General features: G+C 43.1%; 1 protein-coding gene across 1 annotated transcript in view; it reads left to right on the top strand.

Annotated features, from left to right (window-relative positions):
* Positions 1 to 20,778, top strand: part of PKP3 (plakophilin 3) — a gene marked incomplete in the record, with an annotated part of 642,311 nt that overhangs the window by 369,120 nt on the left and 252,413 nt on the right. Inside the window, 1 exon segment of the mRNA XM_044082669.1 lies at positions 18,695 to 18,818. Within this exon segment, the coding sequence (XP_043938604.1) occupies positions 18,695 to 18,818 (124 nt within the window).

Below are 20,778 nucleotides of genomic sequence, written 5' to 3'. Positions count from 1 at the left end.
TAGACAAAGGATACAGGTTCCATTTTCACACATTGCCAAAAGAAAAGGCATGCCAGACCTGCCACCAAATCAAAGGGCAGAGGCTTTGAAACAAATCTCCAACTTAATGCAGATGAAAGCTATAGAAAAGGTTCCTCTTTCAGAACAAGGCCAAGGATTTTATTCCAGACTATTCCTTGTTCCAAGAAAAGAAAATCAATGGAGGCCTATTCTCGACTTGTCCGCACTGAATACTTATCTCATTGTGCCAAAATTCAAAATGCTGACTCTACAGCAACTCCTTCCCATGCTGGGCAAGGGGTCTTGGCTGGTGACTCTAGATCTCAAGGAGGCATACCTGCATGTCCCTATCAGACAAAGTTGCAGAAGACACCTCAGATTTCTTGCAGGTTCAGAGCATTGTCAATTCTCAGCATTGCCCTTTGGCTTATCTACTGTGCCCAGAGTATTCACGAAATGCCTGACATCAGTAATTGCACACTGCAGACTTCAGGGGATTCAAATATACCCATGTCGGGACGACTGCCTTATACAAGTGGACAGCCAACAAACTTTGGTAAAAGACTTGAATTATGCCATCCACCTACTGCAGGCCTTGGGATATACAGTCAACATTCACAAATCAAGACTTGTTCCATCCCAAAGAATAACTTTTCTGGGTGCAGATCTAGACACAACCACCCAAATGGCTTTTCTCACAGAAGAAAAACAGACAACTACCGGATTACTTCAAGAATATGACAAGACAAACTCAGCTGACTGCAAGGAAAATCCTGCAGGCCCTGGGTTACATGGCATCTTGCATTCTTCTGATTCCACAAGCAAGGCTGCATTTGAGGAAACTACAATGGTACCTAAGGAGTTTATGGACTCAGCACAGTCACAGCTTAGAAACTTTGATCCCACTCATTCCATGCCTCCAAAAGGAATTTCTGTGGTGGGCTCAAGCAAGCCAGTCAAACAGGGGTCTGCCCTTCAGCAAGCCAATAGCCAGCCAAAACATTACAACGGGCGCTTCAGACCACGGTTGGGGAGCACACATGGAGGGCAGATGTATTCAAGGACTATGGTCACAAAAGGAGCTACGCATGCACATAAACCAAAAGGAAATGCTGGCAGTGATACATGCAATCGAGGCCTTCAAACTCTTTCTGCATCAAGGCCACCTGCTAATAAGGACAGACAACACCACAGTTATGTGGTACATAAACAAGCAAGGAGGCACCCATTCCTACCCTCTTTGCAGACTGGCAATGAATCTATGGGAACTTTCCTTGAAACTCAATATAGACCTGCAATCCCAGTTTGTGCCAGGAAAAGACAATATACTGGCGGACAGCTTAAGCAGAAATATCATGGATGCACACGAATGGATGCTGCACCCAGACATCTTCCTACAGGTAACACAATCATGGGGAAGGCCAGACATAGATCTTTTTGCCTCCCCCCACAATCATCAGCTGAAGAAATTCTGCTCAAGGACATACCACCCACAAGCATGGAAAGTGGACTCCCTATCTTTCAGCTGGAGAACTCTAACAGTGTATGCATTTCCACCTCTTCCATTAATGACCAAGGTCTTACTGAAGATCAAGACAGAGCAGCCAAAAGTGATTCTGATAGCTCCGGACTGGCCAAGACAGCACTGGTACCCACTGTTAAAGAGCATGTCACGCACGAAACCATGGCCTCTTTCTCAATGGCCACTTCTCCTGACACAGCACAATTACAAAACTCTGCATTCCAACCTGAAAACCTTGCAGCTAACAGCCTGGAAAATACCTTGACTCCTCCTCAGGATAAGCTATCCAAGAGAGTGAAGGATATCATCATGGAAGCTCGCCGGCCTTCCACAAGAAAGGCATATTCAGCAAAATGGAAAAGATTTCACACTTGGAGCACCACAAAGGGCCTAGATGCGACAGTGATGAACATGGCACATATCCTGGAATACTTGGCAGAAATGCTCCACAATGGCCTGTCTTACTCTTCCATTAAAATTCATGCTTCAGCAATTTCAGCAGAGTACAATACCGATCCACCTGTCTTTTCTCATCCTCTCCTAAGACAGTTTCTAAGAAGAATTAAAAACATCAATCCTCCAAGGAAACCTCCAGTGCCTACTTGGGACCTTAACTTCGTGTTGGAAAAACTAACTCTGCCTCCCTTTGAACCAGCAGCATCTGCAGAACTACAGTTCCCGTCTTGGAAGACCGCCTTCCTTCTGGCCATAACCTCAGCAAGAAGAGTATCTGAGTTACAGGCCCTCATGGCAGTACATCCATTTCTTATTTTTCATCAGGACAGAGTCTCATTGAGAACCAGTCCTTCATTTATGCCAAAGGTGGTATCCAGGGTCTCATTAAACCAAGCTATTCACCTGCCTACCTTCTTTCCAAATCCACAAAACAAAGGGGAGAAACTTCTGCACACCCTGGACATACACAGACAGTTACGCTACTACTTGGACAGAACTAAAAGCTACAGAAAAACTGACCAGCTGTTGGTAGCATATGCTGCTGGTGCACAAGGAAAAGCAATTTCCAAACAGACAATTTCAAAATGGATAGGGAATTGCATTCATTTTTGTTATTCCTTTCATGGAAAAACTGTGCCAGCTAACATTAGACCTCATTCCACCAGAGCCACAGCCACCTCCACAGCCTTCTTAAGAGGGGTGGCTACCAAGGACATTTTAGAAGCTGCTACATGGAGCTCCGTGCATACATTTTCCAAACATTACAATTTGCCTTTATATTCCAGATCCAGAGCAGGCTTTGCTACGGCAGTCCTGCAGGGCATTTTAGCTACACCATCCTTTACATAGATCCTCCACCCCCAGATTGGCTGTGGTATTCTACCCATATGTGATGACTGCAGATGCATCCTTGAAGGACATAGTACAGTTTTGTACCTACCATAAATGTAGATGTCCGATAGGTATGCATCTGCAGTCAGGTTTACCTCCCTCCTTCCCTCTTTGGTATTTATTGGGTACTTTTCCTCTCATAGCTAGCTGGGGTTATCTATTATGGTGTATTTGTTTTATATATATATATATATATATATATATATATATATATATATATATATATATATATATATATATATATTTCTGTGCATGTTTGGAATTTATTGCATTTCTCCAAATTTAGCCTTCCTTTGAGGGCACCTGGCATCTGGGGCAAGAAATACTGAGGAAGATGGCGTCGGCTGATGCATTTATAACCCAGGCGCTCTGACGTCGGGGAAAGGGCGACATCAGCCGATGCCAGAACCAGACTTTGGAATCCGGCCGACCGAAGGGCTGCCTGAGGCAGGACAACCCATATGTGATGACTGCAGATGCATACCTATCGGACATCTACATTTATGGTAGGTACAAAACTGTACTTTTCTTCTCTTTAGTACATAGTTTATTTATGCTTCAGGACCACCATGGTGGTCTTCTTTTAAACTTCCCCATTTTCTTAGATTTAGTTGTGACAGCTAATTTAGTACATTTGCCCAGGTGCAAGTAGAACGTTTTTTTTTGTATAACTCTTTGCATTGTGCCACAATTGTATGTTTGAACTCCTTCAATTATGTGAGATTTGTTGATGAAGGTTTAGAGATTTTTATGGAAAAGTTTACTAGTTTGTGGTCTGACTACCAATAAGGGGGATGGCTTGTGAAAGGTGGTACAATTAGATGTGAAGTTTTTGACCAGGTTAGTTATATTCTGTTTTGTAGTAGGTTCATTAACAATCTGGTGCAGGGAGGTTTTCCTTTTAAATTCTAAGAATGTCTGTGTATATAGTATATTGATTGTATAGGTCCCATAATTAATGATTAGGTAGTTAAAAAATCACCTGGGATAACACCATTCCTACTTATGTGGAGTTCATTATGAATATTTAAGAATGTTGTATGATTTTTTTTGAGACATTGGGGTTGGGTCTGTAGCATGACATGATCTGATAGCACATCTTGTTTAGCATGATTCATTTTCATAGATAACTTAAAAGCCTGTTGATCCATGAGGATCTTTAGAAGCCTAGTTATACATTCCCATGAAGTTTTTGGCCCTTTATATCTAAGTAAGTTTAACCTAGAGATCTTCAGAACATTTAACTGTTGACCCTATCCATGAGTTGCATGAGGTGATAAACCAGGGTCTATATTAAATAGCAAACGCTTAAAAAAGCGAATGCTGATTTATCTATTCCCATGTAAGCGAAAGCTTACAATCCCGAACACATGGAACAGCGATTTTATTCCCCAGGGAAAAAAAAAATCGATGTTCCACAAAAAAATAAAAACTTCAAAACATTACATAAATTGGGGGGCTGTGCACCCCCCACTTAAATATACCAACTCTGAGATCGCACTACAGTGAGGAAAATGGCAACGTAACGGAGGCGGCCAACCGATTTCTTTCCCAGGGAAAGAAATCACTTGTATGCCGTTTTGCTATTTTGCTGTTTCATGCTTTCAGGTTCGATTTAAGACTCATTTGAAGGATTGTGTCTTCGATTATATAATAGGAACCCATAAACCATGGGTGAATTTGTGATTAACCCATCCATTTTTTCAAGTTAGATTTGAATAGTGTCAAGAGAAGTAGTTTGCTTTATGTGAGGAGGATGGTGATTCCAAAGAAGTGTTTTTTTCTGTGATGCATCTATCCCTCCAGCGTGTTCTATTTATATTGCAAAATAGACTTAGATATGTTGAACAGGTGTTTATGCCCCCAGTGGATTTGTGAATGTACAGTAGGTCTGACAGGATGTGGTTTGTTGAGGCTATGTATATTAGGCAGAGAGTGTCTGTCAGTAGCTTGTATGATACCTAGAAGGTGGATAAGGCTTTGAAGCATTCGTCGTAGTTTTTATGATTTAGGTCCTTGATTTTCTTAGGAAGTTTTGCATGCATTTAAGTTGTGTTCGATGTTTAGGAAGGTGCATTATACTCTTATGATCAGCTTGATGAGTGCAGACTACAGTGGAATGATCACATCCCTGGATATGGATGCCATACCTTTAGTAATAAGCTGTGAAGTAAAAAAGAGCTTTCTTTCATTATTGGATACATGGTGATTAAAGGACAGTTGGATGTTCTTGTTTCACTGTTGCAGTCATTACACTTGGGTTATCCTGCTGGCAGGCGACCTGCGGCCGGCCCGAGTTTCAAAGTCTTGGTCCGGCGTCTGTTGCTGTCGCCTCTTCCCTGACGTCAGTGCGCCAGGGGTATAAAGTTGCAACCGATGCCATTTTCTCCAGTCTTTCTTGCCGTGCGGTACCCGAAGCAAAATCAGTTTGCAAGTGCCGGTCGGCCGACTCCTGAGATTTTCAAAATTGAATTTCAGAACCGAAGTCTTCAATAAAGCTAAGTACCCCGTTGGGGAAACTTTTTCTTGCTCCAGACCGATGTCAGTAAAAGTTAATAATTGAATTTCTTGTGGGAAGCAAATACCTCATAACGACTTTCACTCTTACTGCATACCTTGCCTAGGCCCTGAGCACAACGTTACCAGTTGTCGGTTTTGTGCTAAATTCAATAAACGCACTATTAAACGTCTGTTTGATTTTGCATTTCATTATTTTGGACGAAGATTTAATTATGTAATGCCGTCGGAACAACCGACGACCGGAATATATAAAAAACGCAAAGACAAAGAAAAAGACAGGCATCCGAGGTCCAAAACCGAAGACTAAGCCTCTTCTAGGCCAGTTGCTGGTTCTCAGTGAGGCGCTTTCCCAGCCCCTGACACCCGCTACCTCAGAGCCACAGGCCATAACTGAAAGCCACGTGGAGAGACACCAAGGCCTGTGGAAACTCAAGGTATTGGGACTACAGAAACCATACTCTCAGATGGGTCCGGAGCCACTGAGCAGGCACCCGGCTTCTGAGGGTGTTTTCAGACCTTCACAGCTTACAATTAAAGCTACTACAGCAGCAAAGGCAAAGTCAAAAACACCATTAAAGACAAGGAAACAAGTGCAGTATTTTCCAGAACAGTCATCCATGCCAAAGAAACAGATGCTTAAAATGGCCGAAGACCTAATTACTTTAATCAGGGGTTCCCATCCCCCTCCTAACAAAAGGCCTAGGCAAGACACTGATTATGATTCCTCTGATCAGGTTTCCATTTCCTCTGATTCTTCTTCTGACCAGGGCTATTCTACCGCCTGAGGATTACTCTTTTGGGGAAACCCTACACACCATGAGGGAGCATTTCCATTGGGAGAGCCAAGATTACTCAGAATTCAAGAAAAGGCTCAGAGATTTCCTTTTATTGCCTCAGCACAAGACCCTGGCTATCCCCCCTGTGCTTGATATTGTAGATTGTTTTTTTCTGAATCCAGTGTGTCTCCAGATTCTTTACCCCCTGCACCAGTAAAGCCAGACGGGTACTACAGGGTCCCCGACTCTCATAAATTTCTTTACAAAAACCTCGCTGCAGATCCAGAAACAATTTCTCTGGGTCCTAAGGGGGTTAAAGCTTCTACTGTCAAAAATCCTGTCCCCTCAGATAGGGATTCCAGAGCTCTGGACAGATGGGGGAAAAAAGTTTACACCTCTGCTACTTTAGCTGTAAGAGCTTTAAATTGTCAGTTTCACATGCTTAAATATCAACAGTATCTCATGTCATTGTTAAAGCAGAAAATGATTACAAATATAGAAAGTCCTGACAGCAAAGAAATGCAGGCTTTATTGCATGCAGTTGAACAAGTGGGAAAGCATACTCTGCAGTGTGGTTTTGATTCAATCGAGGCTTCTTGTAGAGCCGCAGTTACAGGCTCAGTTATTCGAAGACATGCTTGGTTGAAAGAACAAAGTTTACCTGACCATGTTAAAGTAAAATTATTGGATGCTGTACTACAGCACGATACTTTGTTTGGTGTTAAGGCAGAAGAGGTGTTAAAGAAACTGGAGGATAAAGCAAAGTCAATGCAAACTGTAAAAGATTTCTTACAGGTTCAACCACCTAGATTTAGCAGAAACTGGCCTTCAAAAAAATTGATCCTTTCCAGTGTCAGGCCCACAAAGAGGCAGACACAGATGCCCAAGAGGCAGATCTCAGCCCCAAAGCTCCTACAGACCTAAACAATGGGGTGCTTCAGCCCCCAAGGGAGGAGAAGACAAATCACAACCTTACAGGAGACAGTTACAATGACTTCCCTCTACAAATGCCAAGCTCTTACCAGTTGACAGCACCACTAGGGGGAAAGCTAGCACTTTTCTCAAAAAATTGGCACATAATCACCCAAGACCAATGCGTGTTGAATATAGTTTCTCAGGGGTACAGGTTCCACTTCCACATGCTTCCAAACCAAAAGGTATGCCAAACCTGCCACAAAACCAATGGGCAGAGGCACAAAAACAGATTGCTGCTCTTATGGATATGGGAGCTATTCAAAAAGTTCCGCAAGAGGAACAGGGCCAAGGATTTTACTTACGCCTTTTCGTAGTACTCAGAAAAGACAAAGCCTGGTGACCAATACTGGCTTGTCAATCCTAAATACTTTCCTGGATGTTCCAAAATTCAAAATGTTAACACTACAACAACCTCTGCCCATGCTGGGCAAGGAGGCTTGGCTAGTTACTTTGGATCTCAAAGAGGCATACCTGCACGTCCCAATCAGACAGTCGTGCAGAAGATACCTCGGATTGATAGCAGGCTCAATGCATTACCAGTTCTCTGCACTGCCCTTTGGCTTATCTACTGCGCCCAGGATCTTCACAAAATGCCTGGCACCAGTAATTGCATTTTGCAGACAAAAAGGAATCCAAATATATTCCTACTTGGACGACTGCCTTATTCAAGCAGAGAGCAAGGACATTCTTCTAAAGCACCTGGCATTCGTAAAAAAATTGCTAATTTGCCTAGGGTACACAGAAAACGAAAATAAATCAAAACTAGTGCCCTCTCAAGCGATAATATTCTTGGGTGCAAGCTTAAATACAACTGCCCAGATGGCTTATCTCACGCCAGACAAACAAAGGCAACTGACTCATTACTTTCAAATGATGGCAACAGAGACCCAGCTCCCTGCAAGAAAAATTCTGCAGGCCCTGGGTTTCATGGCATCTTGCCTTCTACTAATTCCATGTGCCAAACTGCATGTGAGGAAACTACAATGGTATCTAAAAAGTGTTTGGACTCGACATTGTCACAGCCTAGAGACAATCATAACCTTGATTCCCTGCCTACAACAGGAGTTTTGATGGTGGTCCCAGGCCTGTCACCACAACAAGGAACAGCCTTTCACCTTACCAACAGCCAGGCAGATAACGGATGCATCGGATTATGCCTGGGGAGCAGATATGGCAGGAAAATGTATTCAGAGCACGTGACCCAAGGAACAAATGCATCTGCACATCAATCAAAAAGAGATGCTAGCTGTACAGAATGCCCTGACAGCCTTCAAGGACCTAATACATCCAGGACAACTATTAATAAAGATGGACAGTACCACAGTTATGTGGTACATAAACAAGCAAGGGGGCACACATTCCTATCCCCTGTGCAGACAAGCCATGACTTTGTGGAACACTGCACTGACCTACCAGGTACATCTGCAAGCACAATTCCTGCCAGGAACAAAAAATACACTGGCAGACAAACTAAGCAGAAATCTCATGGATCCTCACGAATGGAAAGCTAGATCCACAAGTGTTCAACATGATAACAAGGGAATGGGGATGCCCAGACATAGATCTTTTTGCCTCTCCTCACAATTACCAAATACAGAAATTTTGCACAAGGACTTATCACTCTCAACCATGGAAAGTGGATGCTGCATCATTCAGCTGGAAAAACCTGACAGTCTGTGCTTTCCCTCCAATGCCTCTTCTCACCAAGGTGCTTCTAAAAGTCAGACAAGAGTGGCCAAAGATGATCCTGATTGCACCAGACTGGCCACACCAGCACTGGTATCCAATCCTAAAGACCGTGTCCCAAGGCCCATCTTGGTCTCTACCTCAAATCCCTCATCTTCTGACACAGCAAAACAATCAGATTCTGCACAGTCAACTCAAAACCTTAAACCTGGCAGCATGGCAGATAATGTGGCCACTCAGACTGCACCTCTCTCTAAAGCTGTTATGGATGTAATTTTGGAAGCCAGGAGACCCAGCACTCGGAAATCTTATGCAGAAAAATGGAAGAGATTCTGTGCTTGGAACCAGGCACAAGGGCTCAACCCACTGGTCCCTAATATTCCTCAGATTTTGCAATACCTAACTGAGATGTTGGACAAAGCCCTATCTTTTTCATCTATTAAAATCCATGCCTCTGCCATTTCAGCTCATTACAATACGGATCCTCCAATTTTTTCACATCCTCTACTACGACAGTACCTCAGAGGGCAAAGAATATAAGACCCCATAGGAGAGCACCAGTGTCTACTTGGGATCTCAATTTTGTTTTAGAAAAACTAACACTGCCTCCATTTGAACCAGCCAGCACAGCAGATCTAAAATTCTTGTCATGGAAAACTGCTCTGCTCCTAGAAATAACTTCAGCAAGAAGAGTCTCAGAGTTACAGGCATTGATGGCTGTGGAACCTTTCCTCATTTTTCACCAGGACAGGGTTTCTCTAAGGACGAACCCAACATTAATGCCAAAAGTGGTCTCCAATGTGGCCTTAAACCAAACCATTCATTTGCCTACTTTCTACCCAAATCCCCAGAATAAAGGGGTAGCTGCTTTGGATATACACAGGCAGCTACGATTTTACTTGGACACAACAAAAGCTTTCAGAAAAACTGAGCAACTGTTTGTAGCATATGCTGCAGGATCACAAGGAAAACCTATTACAAAGCAGACAATCTCCAAATGGATAGGACACTGCATCCGCTTCTGTTATGCACAACATGGCAAATCTGTGCCTAAGGGCATTAGGCCTCATTCTACCAGAGCAGCAGCCACTTCAGCAGCTTTCCTCAGAGGGGTACCAACCAAGGACATTTTAGAAGCTGCAACCTGGAGCTCCGTGCACAATTTTACCAAGCACTACCACCTACCTCAATATTTCAAATCCAGAGCAGGCTTTGCCACTGCAGTTCTGCAGGGCTTGTTAGCCTCGCCAAATCCAATCTAGACCCAGCCACCCAACCTCAGCTTTGGGATTCTACCCAAGTGTAATGACTGTAACAGTGAAACACGATGAACATAGTACAGTTGTGTACCTACCATAAATGTAGATGTTCAAGTATATTCACTGTTGCAGTCCCGGTTACCCACCCACCATTCCCCTCTTTGCTGGGACTATTCTATACTTCTTCAACTCTATACAACCTATGTGGTGTATTTGCTTGTAGATGAAGGAAATGTTTGTAGTAATATATGCATGGTTGTTTGGCATATTTTTGTCTTTTCAGCCTTCATATCTGGGGGCACCTGACATCTGGGGCAAGAAAAACTGAAGAAAATGGCGTTGGTTGCAACTTTTATAACCCCTGGTGCACTGACGTCAGGGAAGAGGTGACAGCAACCGACGCCGGACCAAGACTTTGGAACTCAGGCCGAATGCGTGTCACCTGCCAGCAGGATAATCCAAGTGTAATGACTGCAACAGTGAATACACTCGAACATCTACATTTATGGTAGGTACACAACTGTACTTTGTCTATATAGGTTCCCAGGTTTTTAACTACTGGATCAGTTTTCAAGGGTGTGTTGTCATAGTGATAGTTAAAATGGAATTTGTGCTTGCCAAAGATTGCAATTCTTGGAATTTAATTTCAGTCCATGGTTTTGACACCAGCTATTGGTTTGGGGAAAGCCCTCTTGGGGGGTTGTTGGTGTTCACTGGGAGTGACGGGTCTTTTGGAGGAGGTAGAGCAGCCAGTCCTAATTTCTTTGGTTCTGTCTGTGAACCAATTTGCTATCTGATGAATTTCATTGGGATTAATATCCAGCTGGTGCTAGTTTACCTGTAATACCTGAATGTGGGATGCTGTCAAATGCCTTTATGAAGTCTAAATATGTGCTGTGTACTGATTTGCCCTCATCCACTGGTTAAGTAGGTAGAATCTACACTTGACAAATCCAGACTGGCTTTGTTCAAGAGTTTGTAGGTTACCTACTTTTTTATTAATTACATAATGATCCCTTTCTATTGCCTTACAGATGAGGCTGGTCAGACTTTATGGGTTTTTAATTTCTTGGATCATTGATTTTGCGCAAGGGGATGACAGTTGCTGTCCTTTCATCCCACACAAAGCCTGCTTGGAGGTGCGCATTGAATAGGCTCTGTATGTAGCCTGATGGGTCCTATTTCAGGCTGGCCAGTAAGCAGCCTAGTATTTTATCCCACCCCAAAGAATTAGTGTTCTTGGCATTAGATAGTGCTTTGAGGACTTGTTCATGGGAGGTTTTAGGGAGGGGTGTAAATTCAACTAGAAATATATTCTTGGAGAAGGGGATGTGTAAGGTTTATCCCACTGGTAGATTGCCTATGGCCTCTGGATTTGTGTATGTGATATTTATTGTTGGCTCTGTGCAGTGCTGGGCATTGTTTCTAAGGATGTTCTTTGTGTTTCACTATTGCAGTCATGACTTGTGGGATTTCCCAACATGGAAGCCCTTGGCTGGCCTGACAACAGGAGAAAAAACTCCATCCTCCAACAGCCGACAGATGCCCTAATATGTATGCTTGGGTATATGGGGAGTTGGCTGGCACCATGAGCTCAGTTCTTCCTTGTCCCTAACAGTTCAGTGCAGAGTTCCAGTCAGGGTATTGGTCAGTCCACACCAGAGAAAGAAAACTCCACAAAGCTAAGTACCTTGTTGTGGAACTTTTTTTTTTTGCATTTTTTGACTAATGAGCAAAAACTAATGGACTCCATTGTGGCAAACAGCTTCCATACCAGGACATCCATTTCTTCTGTGTTATTTGCTTGGGTCCAGATCACGATGTTCCCAACTGCTTTTGCGCCCAATTTAATAGTAGGACTGAGATTTTGACTGAGCACCTCAGTGAGTCTTTAAGCTGTTTACTTCCTATGGCATTCAAAAGTCCATTTGAAGATGTCCCTAAGTGGAAAAGGGAGAAGGAAGAACACTCAGGCTTTTAGGGCCTTGGATGATGCCAGCACACTGTCAGCCAGCTCTCCTAGGCTTATTATCGCTGAAGAAGGTGAGGCACTTTTGCAGGCCCTTCCATGACTGAGGTGATGGCACAGGCCTCAATTAAAACCCATTTGGAGTCTGATATGTCTTCTGGTCTATCAACATCCTTTCAAGCCGTAGAACTCAGTTCATCAGTTGGATCTGGAACCACTTTGAAGGCCTCAGCTTCCGACAACTGCACCAAAACTGAGGCTTGCTTGCAGTGCCAGGGCATTGCAGCTATCATTTCTCCCATGTAAGCTGGGCACCCTTGCTTCATCAGTTGTTGCCATCAGGCCTAAACTGATGGACATTCCTAGAAAAGCAGTGACCTCCCAGCCCCAGCCTAGGCCTACTGGCTCCCATTCAGATGTTTACTAGTACGGTCTTGTAAGATTGGCTGAAGACCTTATCTCTCTTGTTACATCAAGACAACCCTCACCTGAATCCTCCCTGGGTAAAAGAAAAAAGGATACTCTTCAGAAGTCCTTTCTGACCTTTTTGATTCAGGTGGGGATTCTGATAAGGAGGATTCTGTCTTTGAAAGGTGTCCTTCCATTGCCTCATTTGAAGATTCAGACTCATAGGAGAACTTGGCTTCTGCTTCCCCTCTTGAGGATATTTCCTTCGGGGAAACCCTGCACACATTGAGGGAACACTTCCAGTGGGAAGCCCAAAATTCCTCAGTCCAAGAAAAGGATAAGGGAATTTCTAAACCTCCCAAAACATAAACACTTTGCCGTACTTCCTGTTTTAGAGGTAGTGGATGATGTATGCCAAGGCTCTTCTTTGAAACCAGACACCCTGCCTCTTGCTCCTAGAAAGACTGACAAGTTTTATAGGGTTCTGGATTCACACAAACATCTCTTCAGGAATCATGTAGCTGACCCAGAGATTGTGACCCCCTCACCCTAAAGGAGCCAAAATCAGGTCCTCCAAAAACCCCTTGCCTTCAGGTAATGAAAGTAGGGCCCTAGATAGATTTGGCAAAAATATTTACACTTCTGCTACCCTCTCTGTGAAGGCCTTGAATTGCCAGTTCAGTGTGATAAAATACCAGGTATCCTTACTGGATAAGATGAAGCCGAAACTTATGACAATAAAGAATGAGGCTTTCTAAAGAGTTACTGGACCTTTATAATTCCAGCTCTCAGGTAGCAAACTACTCCCTGCACTTTGTGTATGATGCTGTGGAAGCCTTCAGCAGGGCTGCAGCTACAGGATCTGTCATCAGAAAGACACAATTTGCTGAGGAAGCAGGCCCTCCCAGTGCATGTTAAATCTAACCTAGACTCCCCTTAGACAAGGACTTTCTCTTTGACCCCAAAGTGGAGGCTGTACTCAAGAAAACGGGGCGTAAGGCCAAATCCATGCAGACATTAAGGACTTTCTGCAGGTACAACCCCCATGTTTCATTCAAAACTACCCTTCTAAGCATTGGTCCTTTTCTTCCCAATCTAAAGCTAGGTAAAGAAAGCCACATAGGAAAAGGAGCCAGAGTCCGCACCGAAGGCCCAGACAATGGCATTCAGGAACTTCTAGGTCAGGTAGTTCTAGACCACAGTCCCCTGGCAGGGAACAGCCATTACTCATCCCTGATCCTTCCTGTCTCAGACTAGAAGGAAGCCTGTCACTATTCCAAAAGAAATGGGCCCTCATTATTACAGACCAGTAGGTGCTAAACATTTATATCAGAGAGCTAAAAACTCAAATTCAAGAAGCCCTTTAAGTCCTAAGGTTTCCCAGACATCCCTCCAAACCAAAAAAACAGAGACATTAACCCAGATTGAGATGCTCTGTGCTCAGGGCTCAGTGGAACTGGTTCCAGTGCACTTAAAAGGAAGGGGTTTTTACTCGAGACTTTTCCTGGTTCCAAGAAAGGAGGACACAATGGCGGCCTGTATTGGACCTGTCTCCGCTCAACCAATTCCTACAGGTTTCAGAATTCAAGATGCTGTCCCTTCAAAAACTGTTGTCCATGGTCTCTCCAAATACCTTCATCGTTACCCTAGATTTAAAAGATGCATACTTACATATTCCCTTTAGTGAAGTTACACAGAAGCTACTTGTGATTCAGAGTAGGTACCAGACACTATCAATTTTGTGCTGTGCCGTTTGGTTTGTCTACTGCTGCCAGTGTCTTAAAGTGCTTAGCCCCTCTGATTGCCTTCTGCAGAACAAAATGGGTTCAGATTTACCCCTGATTGGATGACTGTCTTATCCAGGCTGCAAGCATGACAAAACTCAACTCAGACTTGCTGTTCACCTAGAATCTGTTAAGCTCCCTGAAGTTCACCATAAATGCACAGAAATCCCATACAGACCCCTCAAGCAGGATTGTATTCCTAGGGGGTTATACTGGATTCTACCCTACAGAAGGTTTTTTTGCCTGAAGACAAAGTCTTATTCCCAACTCTGTTCTTCCAAAAAAAAAAATCACGGTCAGAGATTTTCTCACAGCCAGAGTACCTTCATGGCATTGAGTTACATGGCCACTTGCATCTTCATGATCCCCCTGGCCAGGCTATGCATGAGGAAACTTCAATGGTACCTCAAAAATGTGTGGTGCCAACACTCACAGCCCCTCTCAGCCAAGATCAAACTGATCCCTTACCTCAGAGAGGAATTTGCATGGTGGGCTCGGGCTTGGTCCCTCAACCTGAGTCTCTCTTATATATTCACCCCTCCCCTGGGACAAACACTGACTACAGACACCTCAGAAGTAGCCTGTGAAGCAGACTTCCAGATCCAAGAGAAGTGGGACCACAAGTTCAGAAACAAACTCATATAAATTTAAAAGAACCTATGGCAGTCCAAAAAGGCCTGATGGCCTTCAAAGAGAAATGGAAACCAGGAGTGCTAGTAGTGAAAACAGGCAGTACCACAGTTATGTGGTGCATAAATTGGAGGGGGGGGTGCATACTCTTAACCTCTCTGCCACCTAGCAGTGGCTGTCTAGGAAACTGTACACTCACTGAGATTACATCTCTTGGCACAATACTTGCTAGGTGTGCACTACCAACTAGCAGACCATCTCAGCAGAAGCCTGTCAGACCCCAGTGAGTGAAAACTGCATCTGGAAATATTTCTCAGTATAGCCAAAAAATGGGGAGTGTCTCAAATAGACCTTTTCTCCACCAAGGAGAATGCTCAATTGGAAAAATTTTGCTCCAGGGACATAATGGAGTCAGCCTGGCAGACAGATGCTTAATCTTTCCTTGGACATGCTTTTTCCTGTATACCTTCCCTCCAATTGCTCTGCTTCCCAGGGTACTCCTAAAGATAAGGGGAAGAAGCCCAAGGGTAATACTAAGCCTGCTGATGCTGTGAGGACACACTCCCCTAGGGCAACTGCTGCCTTCCTTAAAGGGGTACCCACCAAAGATTTTTTGGAAGCTGTTACCTGATCTTCAGTGCATACCTTTACCAAACATTACCATTTGTCAGCCTTTACCAAGTCCTTAGCAGGATTTGACACTGCCATCTTGCAGGGCGTTCTCACCTCTCCATAATCTGCCATCCCCCTTGTCAGCTTTGGGAATCATCCCACTAGTCATAACTGCAATAGTGAAATACAAAAGAACATAGGAATTTTTTGTATACTTACTATAAATGTAGATGTTTGAGTGTATTCACTGTTGCAGTATTCTTTCTCTTCCTTCCACCCCAGCCTACAGGGTGAGCTTGGGCAAGTTTCTTCTCAGTCAGGGGACCCTCTTCCTGCCCCTCCCTTTCTTAGGTTTCAGTGTTCGAGACCATAGACATCAGGGCCCATCTGTGGGGGCTTCTACCTTTAGGGGGCAAAAAAAATGAGCTAATGGTGCCGGCTGATTCCCCTTATAGCCAAGCATACTGATATCAGTTAAGGAACCCGCCGGTTGTTGGAGGGACATTTTTCTCTTGTAGTGGGGCCAGCCAAGGGCTTCCACGGCAGGAAATCACACAAGTCAGGACTGCAACAGTGAATACACTTGAACATCTATATTTATTAAGTGCACATAACTGTACTTTTCTAATGTACTTGGGAACTTTATGATTATTCTTTGAACGATTTTTACTTCGTCTAACCCTGATTTGATCAGGGTTTGGAATTCCTTGCTAGGTTTAGCAAGAGTATTTTTTTTTTTTTTTTTTTTTTTTTTTTTTAATTTTGAGTCACACTTAGTTTTGCATATGATGAGTTTTTCTTTTTTGTCATAGAGCCTGTTTTGTATTTGTGTTCCACCACAGTGATTTATTTTTTTTAATTTAGTATTATATTTACTTTGGAGGGGGCAAAAGCAGTAAAGGATTCCACATAAGCAATGGGGTCATTGAATTGGAAGGGGATGTTTAATTTAGCTAGGCTGTCTCACTTGGATTCAGCAGATGTATGGGAGGATATTTCTGGCTTCAGTCTTGAGGTGAATGTGATTTGTTTGTGGTCTGAGTTGACCAAGGAGGGAGTTAAAATTGGTAGGAAGCATAGCTGTCTCATACTGCTGATGATGAAATCCAGGATGTAATTCAACCAGGTTGGTGTGCAGACTAACTGGACCAGAGAGTTTGTATTGATGAAGTTCAGAAATCTCCAAACATACAAGTTTGATGATCTGTCAGTTAATGGACGGGTAGTTGAAGCCCTCTCTGAGAATGGTGTTTGGTTTTATGCTTAGGGACTCAGTACTAGTTTGGTAGGTGTTGTGAGCTGAGGGGGGACTTGGTGGAGCAGTAATTAGCCATGATGTGATAAGGGGTCCCGTTAGTAGTTAAGTTGGACAAGGAAGAGTTCCGGATCTTTATCTTGTCTAGTCTGGGGAAGTGTGTTCACAAATGTTGAGACACCCATTGCCTTTAGTGCCTTCATCCAATGTGACTGGCCTGAATGTTTGGTAGGCACTGCAGCCTTGCACTGATTGTGTGCTCACAGTGGTCTTGAACCAGATCTCTGAGTCAATGCTTATATCCATGTTTTTCAGGGGTAAGGAGAGTTGTTTAGAGTTTGTGTAGTTTTTTGTAAAAAAAAAAAAAAAAAAAAAAAAAAAACCCTCAAGCCTTTAAAAACAGGTGCTGCATTTATTTTTCGTACGAACATAAATGCAGCACCTGTTTGTGAAGCCTTGAGCTTTTTTGTGTATTTCCTAGTTTTGTTTGGTTTCGTGGACTTAGTTGTTTTCTTTGTAAAAGTTCCTAGCACTGATCAGCAATACCTTAATCCAGATTGTGTTATGTTACTAGAATGTTTCTATATAAGCAAATTTTACTTGTTTTAAAATAATATAAGGGAGCAATATCTCCCTTGTATTTGCTGCAGTGGTAAAAGTGTGTTGACCTTCTGGTCCACAAGTCTTAAGTGTTTCCACTTATTAATTTAGAATTGCCAATTTTTAACACATAGCTATATGTTTGCTATTGACACAGAGATGGTGTAATGCATACAGTTATTTCTTTTTTTCTGTATAATGTGTGACTGTATGTAGTTAGTATGTTTAAGTAAGGAGGTGGAGCAGAACTACCTACATGGGTGTTGCATAGGAGCTTGAAAGTTTTATTATATTTTTGTCTGAAGCTTCTTTCAGCCTTTTTTATTTGTCTGGTTTAAGCTTCTGCTGAAAATTGGGAGCACATAATGGAACCCATGCAACAGCCTTCAAGTCCATGTGAAGGTGGATCAAAGCCGGAAAGCAAAAGTATTTAAAAAGCATTCTTTGCATTGCAAGCACTTTTCAAATTTAGAATGTTTTAATGTGAGTTTTGTAGTACAACAGAGTCAATAATTGTAAATGTTCATGTACAGTTGTTAATGTTAAAGTAAAGTAAATAAAATATGAGAAATATGCCATTGGAATGCTGATGTGAAATATGAAATCAAAACTGTAAAACTTCTGAGTATACAGAAATTCTTTGATTATTTTCTTTTTCTTTTTATTTTTTTTTTTTTGCTGAAATGCACCTTATGTAGTAGAAAACTTTGCTATTATTATGCAACACTGTATAGTAATCTTGTTGCTGTTAACTGCTTTTTATTTTGGGTCTATATTAGACTGTCGAAACGGCATTACAGCGAATGCCATTTAGACGACACAGAGGCAGAGAAATCTAAAAACAGCAAAACCCCATTGGTTGACCAACAATACACAACGAACTAGTTAAAACATTACGAAGTGGGGGGGGGGCTTTGCCCCTAACACCCCCCGCCATGTGGGGGCTGTGCCCCCCTAACTAAATATACCAACTCCGAGTTCACACTACAGTGGGGTAAAGGATACTGTCACAGCTCAGGCCAAGCAATTTTTTCCGTAGGAAAAAAAAACACTGACCTGAGCTTTCACTGTTTTCAGATTTCTTTGTGTCGTCGAAACGGCATTCACTGTAATGCCATTTCGACAATCTGATATAGACCCTTTATTGTATATACTCTATTGCTATAATGAATAAGCAGGACCTTTGGATAACTGGCTAAAATGAGCTTCAAGTGATAGCATGGCTAACAAGGCGATAGTTCACATTTAGCATTTGTAAAGCAGTGAACCACTTTTAAACTATTGTTGGTAAATTAGGAAACACTTAAGTAAACAGCATTATCACTCCTTAAATGTGTGTTTTTCTCCACAGGTTTGACAACATAGACTTGCAAGGAGCAGTGCGGTACCTCTCTGCTTCTGACTCTGAGATGCAGGTAATAGGAGCAGCATATATTCAGCACAAGTGCTACAATGATGACGAGGCCAAGTTACAGGTATAGTTACTTTCTAGCACTAACGTGTATCTTGACATCTTTGGTAGGCATTGTAGTTTGAGGATGTTGAGAGAAGATGGGATGTGAACAGGGTTGCAACTACTACTTTTTTTGGAATTCTACACTATTGTGTATACCATCATGTAAAATGTAGCTCCCTACAAGTACGCACATGAAATATTGTGAAATGTTGGATAGAATGCATTTTCTTTACTGCAAAAAAGAAAAAAAAATGCTTATGTTATTCTGGCATTTCAGGACAGAAGAATAACAGCTAGTCTCTCAGTCACACCCCCTAACACTTTGCAGTTGCTTCCTTCACCATATCCTTGTACCACTACTGCTTTGTGCCACCACTGTTTGTGTTGCATAGTGTTTTCTTTTTTTAATCTAACATCTAAGTAAACTTTTTTGTTTTAATGTGATGCTAATATCTATTACAGAGTCTTCTATAGGTTGGCACAATTTGCAATATGTAACCAAGTTTTGATGCATTCACTTTATAGCTTATTGCAGTCTGCTGCATTCCTTTATCCTCGAGCATAATTTGGAAAAAGGAAAGCCTTTGCTGGTGCAAGTCCTCTGCTAGTCCTGAGCATAAACTGTAGTACTTACTTTTTATGGATGCTACAGATGTCCTTCAAGGATGCATCTGCAGTCATAACATATGGGTTGTCCTGCCTCAGGCAGCCCTTCGGTCGGCCGGATTCCAAAGTCTGGGTCTGGCCTCGGCTGATGTCGCACTTTCCCCGACGTCAGAGCGTCTGGGGTATAAAATCATCAGCCGACGCCATTTTCCTCAGTTTTTCTTGCCGCGCGGTGCCTGAAGCAGAAGCTGTTCACAAGTGCCGGTCGGTCAAATCCAGAGATTTCAGCTACCGAAGACTTCGAAAAAAGCTAAGTACCCCGTTGGGGACTCTTTCTTGCCTCAGCCGATGTCAGACAAAGTAAATAATTGTTTAACTTGTGGGAAACAAATACCTCATAAGGATTTCCATTCTTACTGCCTTCCTTGCTTAGGCCCAGACCACGACGTATCAGCTTGTTTAGCCTGTGCCTCCTTCAACCGACGAACTCTTAGACATCGGTCGGAGTTTGCAGAGGAATTTTTTGGAGCCGCTTTTGCTTATAAAATGCCGTCGGAGACTCCGACTTCGCATATGGTAAAACGCAGGAAAAGGACCGACACTCGCGGCCCGGTTTCGGTTGAAGCCAGGGCGCGGCCTACCGCAAGTGTCTCGCTTTCGGCGAAACAGAGTCCGCAGCGATTCCTACTTCGAAACCATACTTCCGACCACCGAGGCCTGAGAGGCCCCGGCTGAGTCGGCTTCAGATCTCCCTACCGAAGCTAGTGTTCAGGAATTGTCCGACACCATACCTTTGGACATTTCTACCCCTGCACGTGGGGCAGCTAGGCCCCCAGCTTCTATGTCTATTAAGGCCTTCTCCAGGGCTAAAGCTGCCAAACTTTCAAAAGCTTTGCCTGCCAGATCTACATCCCAGAGGCCTTCCTCTAGTTCACAGATCCTCAGCCTTGCTGAGGACCTCATCTCCTTAATTAGGGGTTCACAACCTCACCCAGATAGGGCCTCTCAACCTCCTCCAGACAAAAGGCCCAGGACTGACCCCTCTGAACCTCACTCCTCAGATTACTCCACGGATGGATCTGATTTGTCAGACCACCAGGAAGGGGCTTACTCGCCTTATGAGGATTCAGATGCAGAGGAATCTATCCTTGCCTCCCTCCAGAAGAATTTTCCTTTGGGAGACTTTACACTCCATGAGAGAGCACTTTCAATGGCAAAGTCAGGATTTCTCTGATTCTAGAAAAGATTAAGGACCTTTTGCATTTGCCTCAGCATAGGCCCTTAGCCATACCTCCTGTTCTAAATGTAATTGATGATGTGTACAATGATTGTTTTCCCTTGGGAAGACTTTACACCCATTTAAAAAAACTTCT

The sequence above is a fragment of the Protopterus annectens genome, chromosome 9.part0 (genome assembly GCF_019279795.1).
Source record: "Protopterus annectens isolate FY-2018-M chromosome 9.part0, PAN1.0, whole genome shotgun sequence".
Lineage (NCBI taxonomy): Eukaryota > Metazoa > Chordata > Ceratodontiformes > Protopteridae > Protopterus > Protopterus annectens.
Note: the sequence above shows the minus strand (reverse complement) of the source record. Positions and strands in the feature narration are given on the sequence as shown.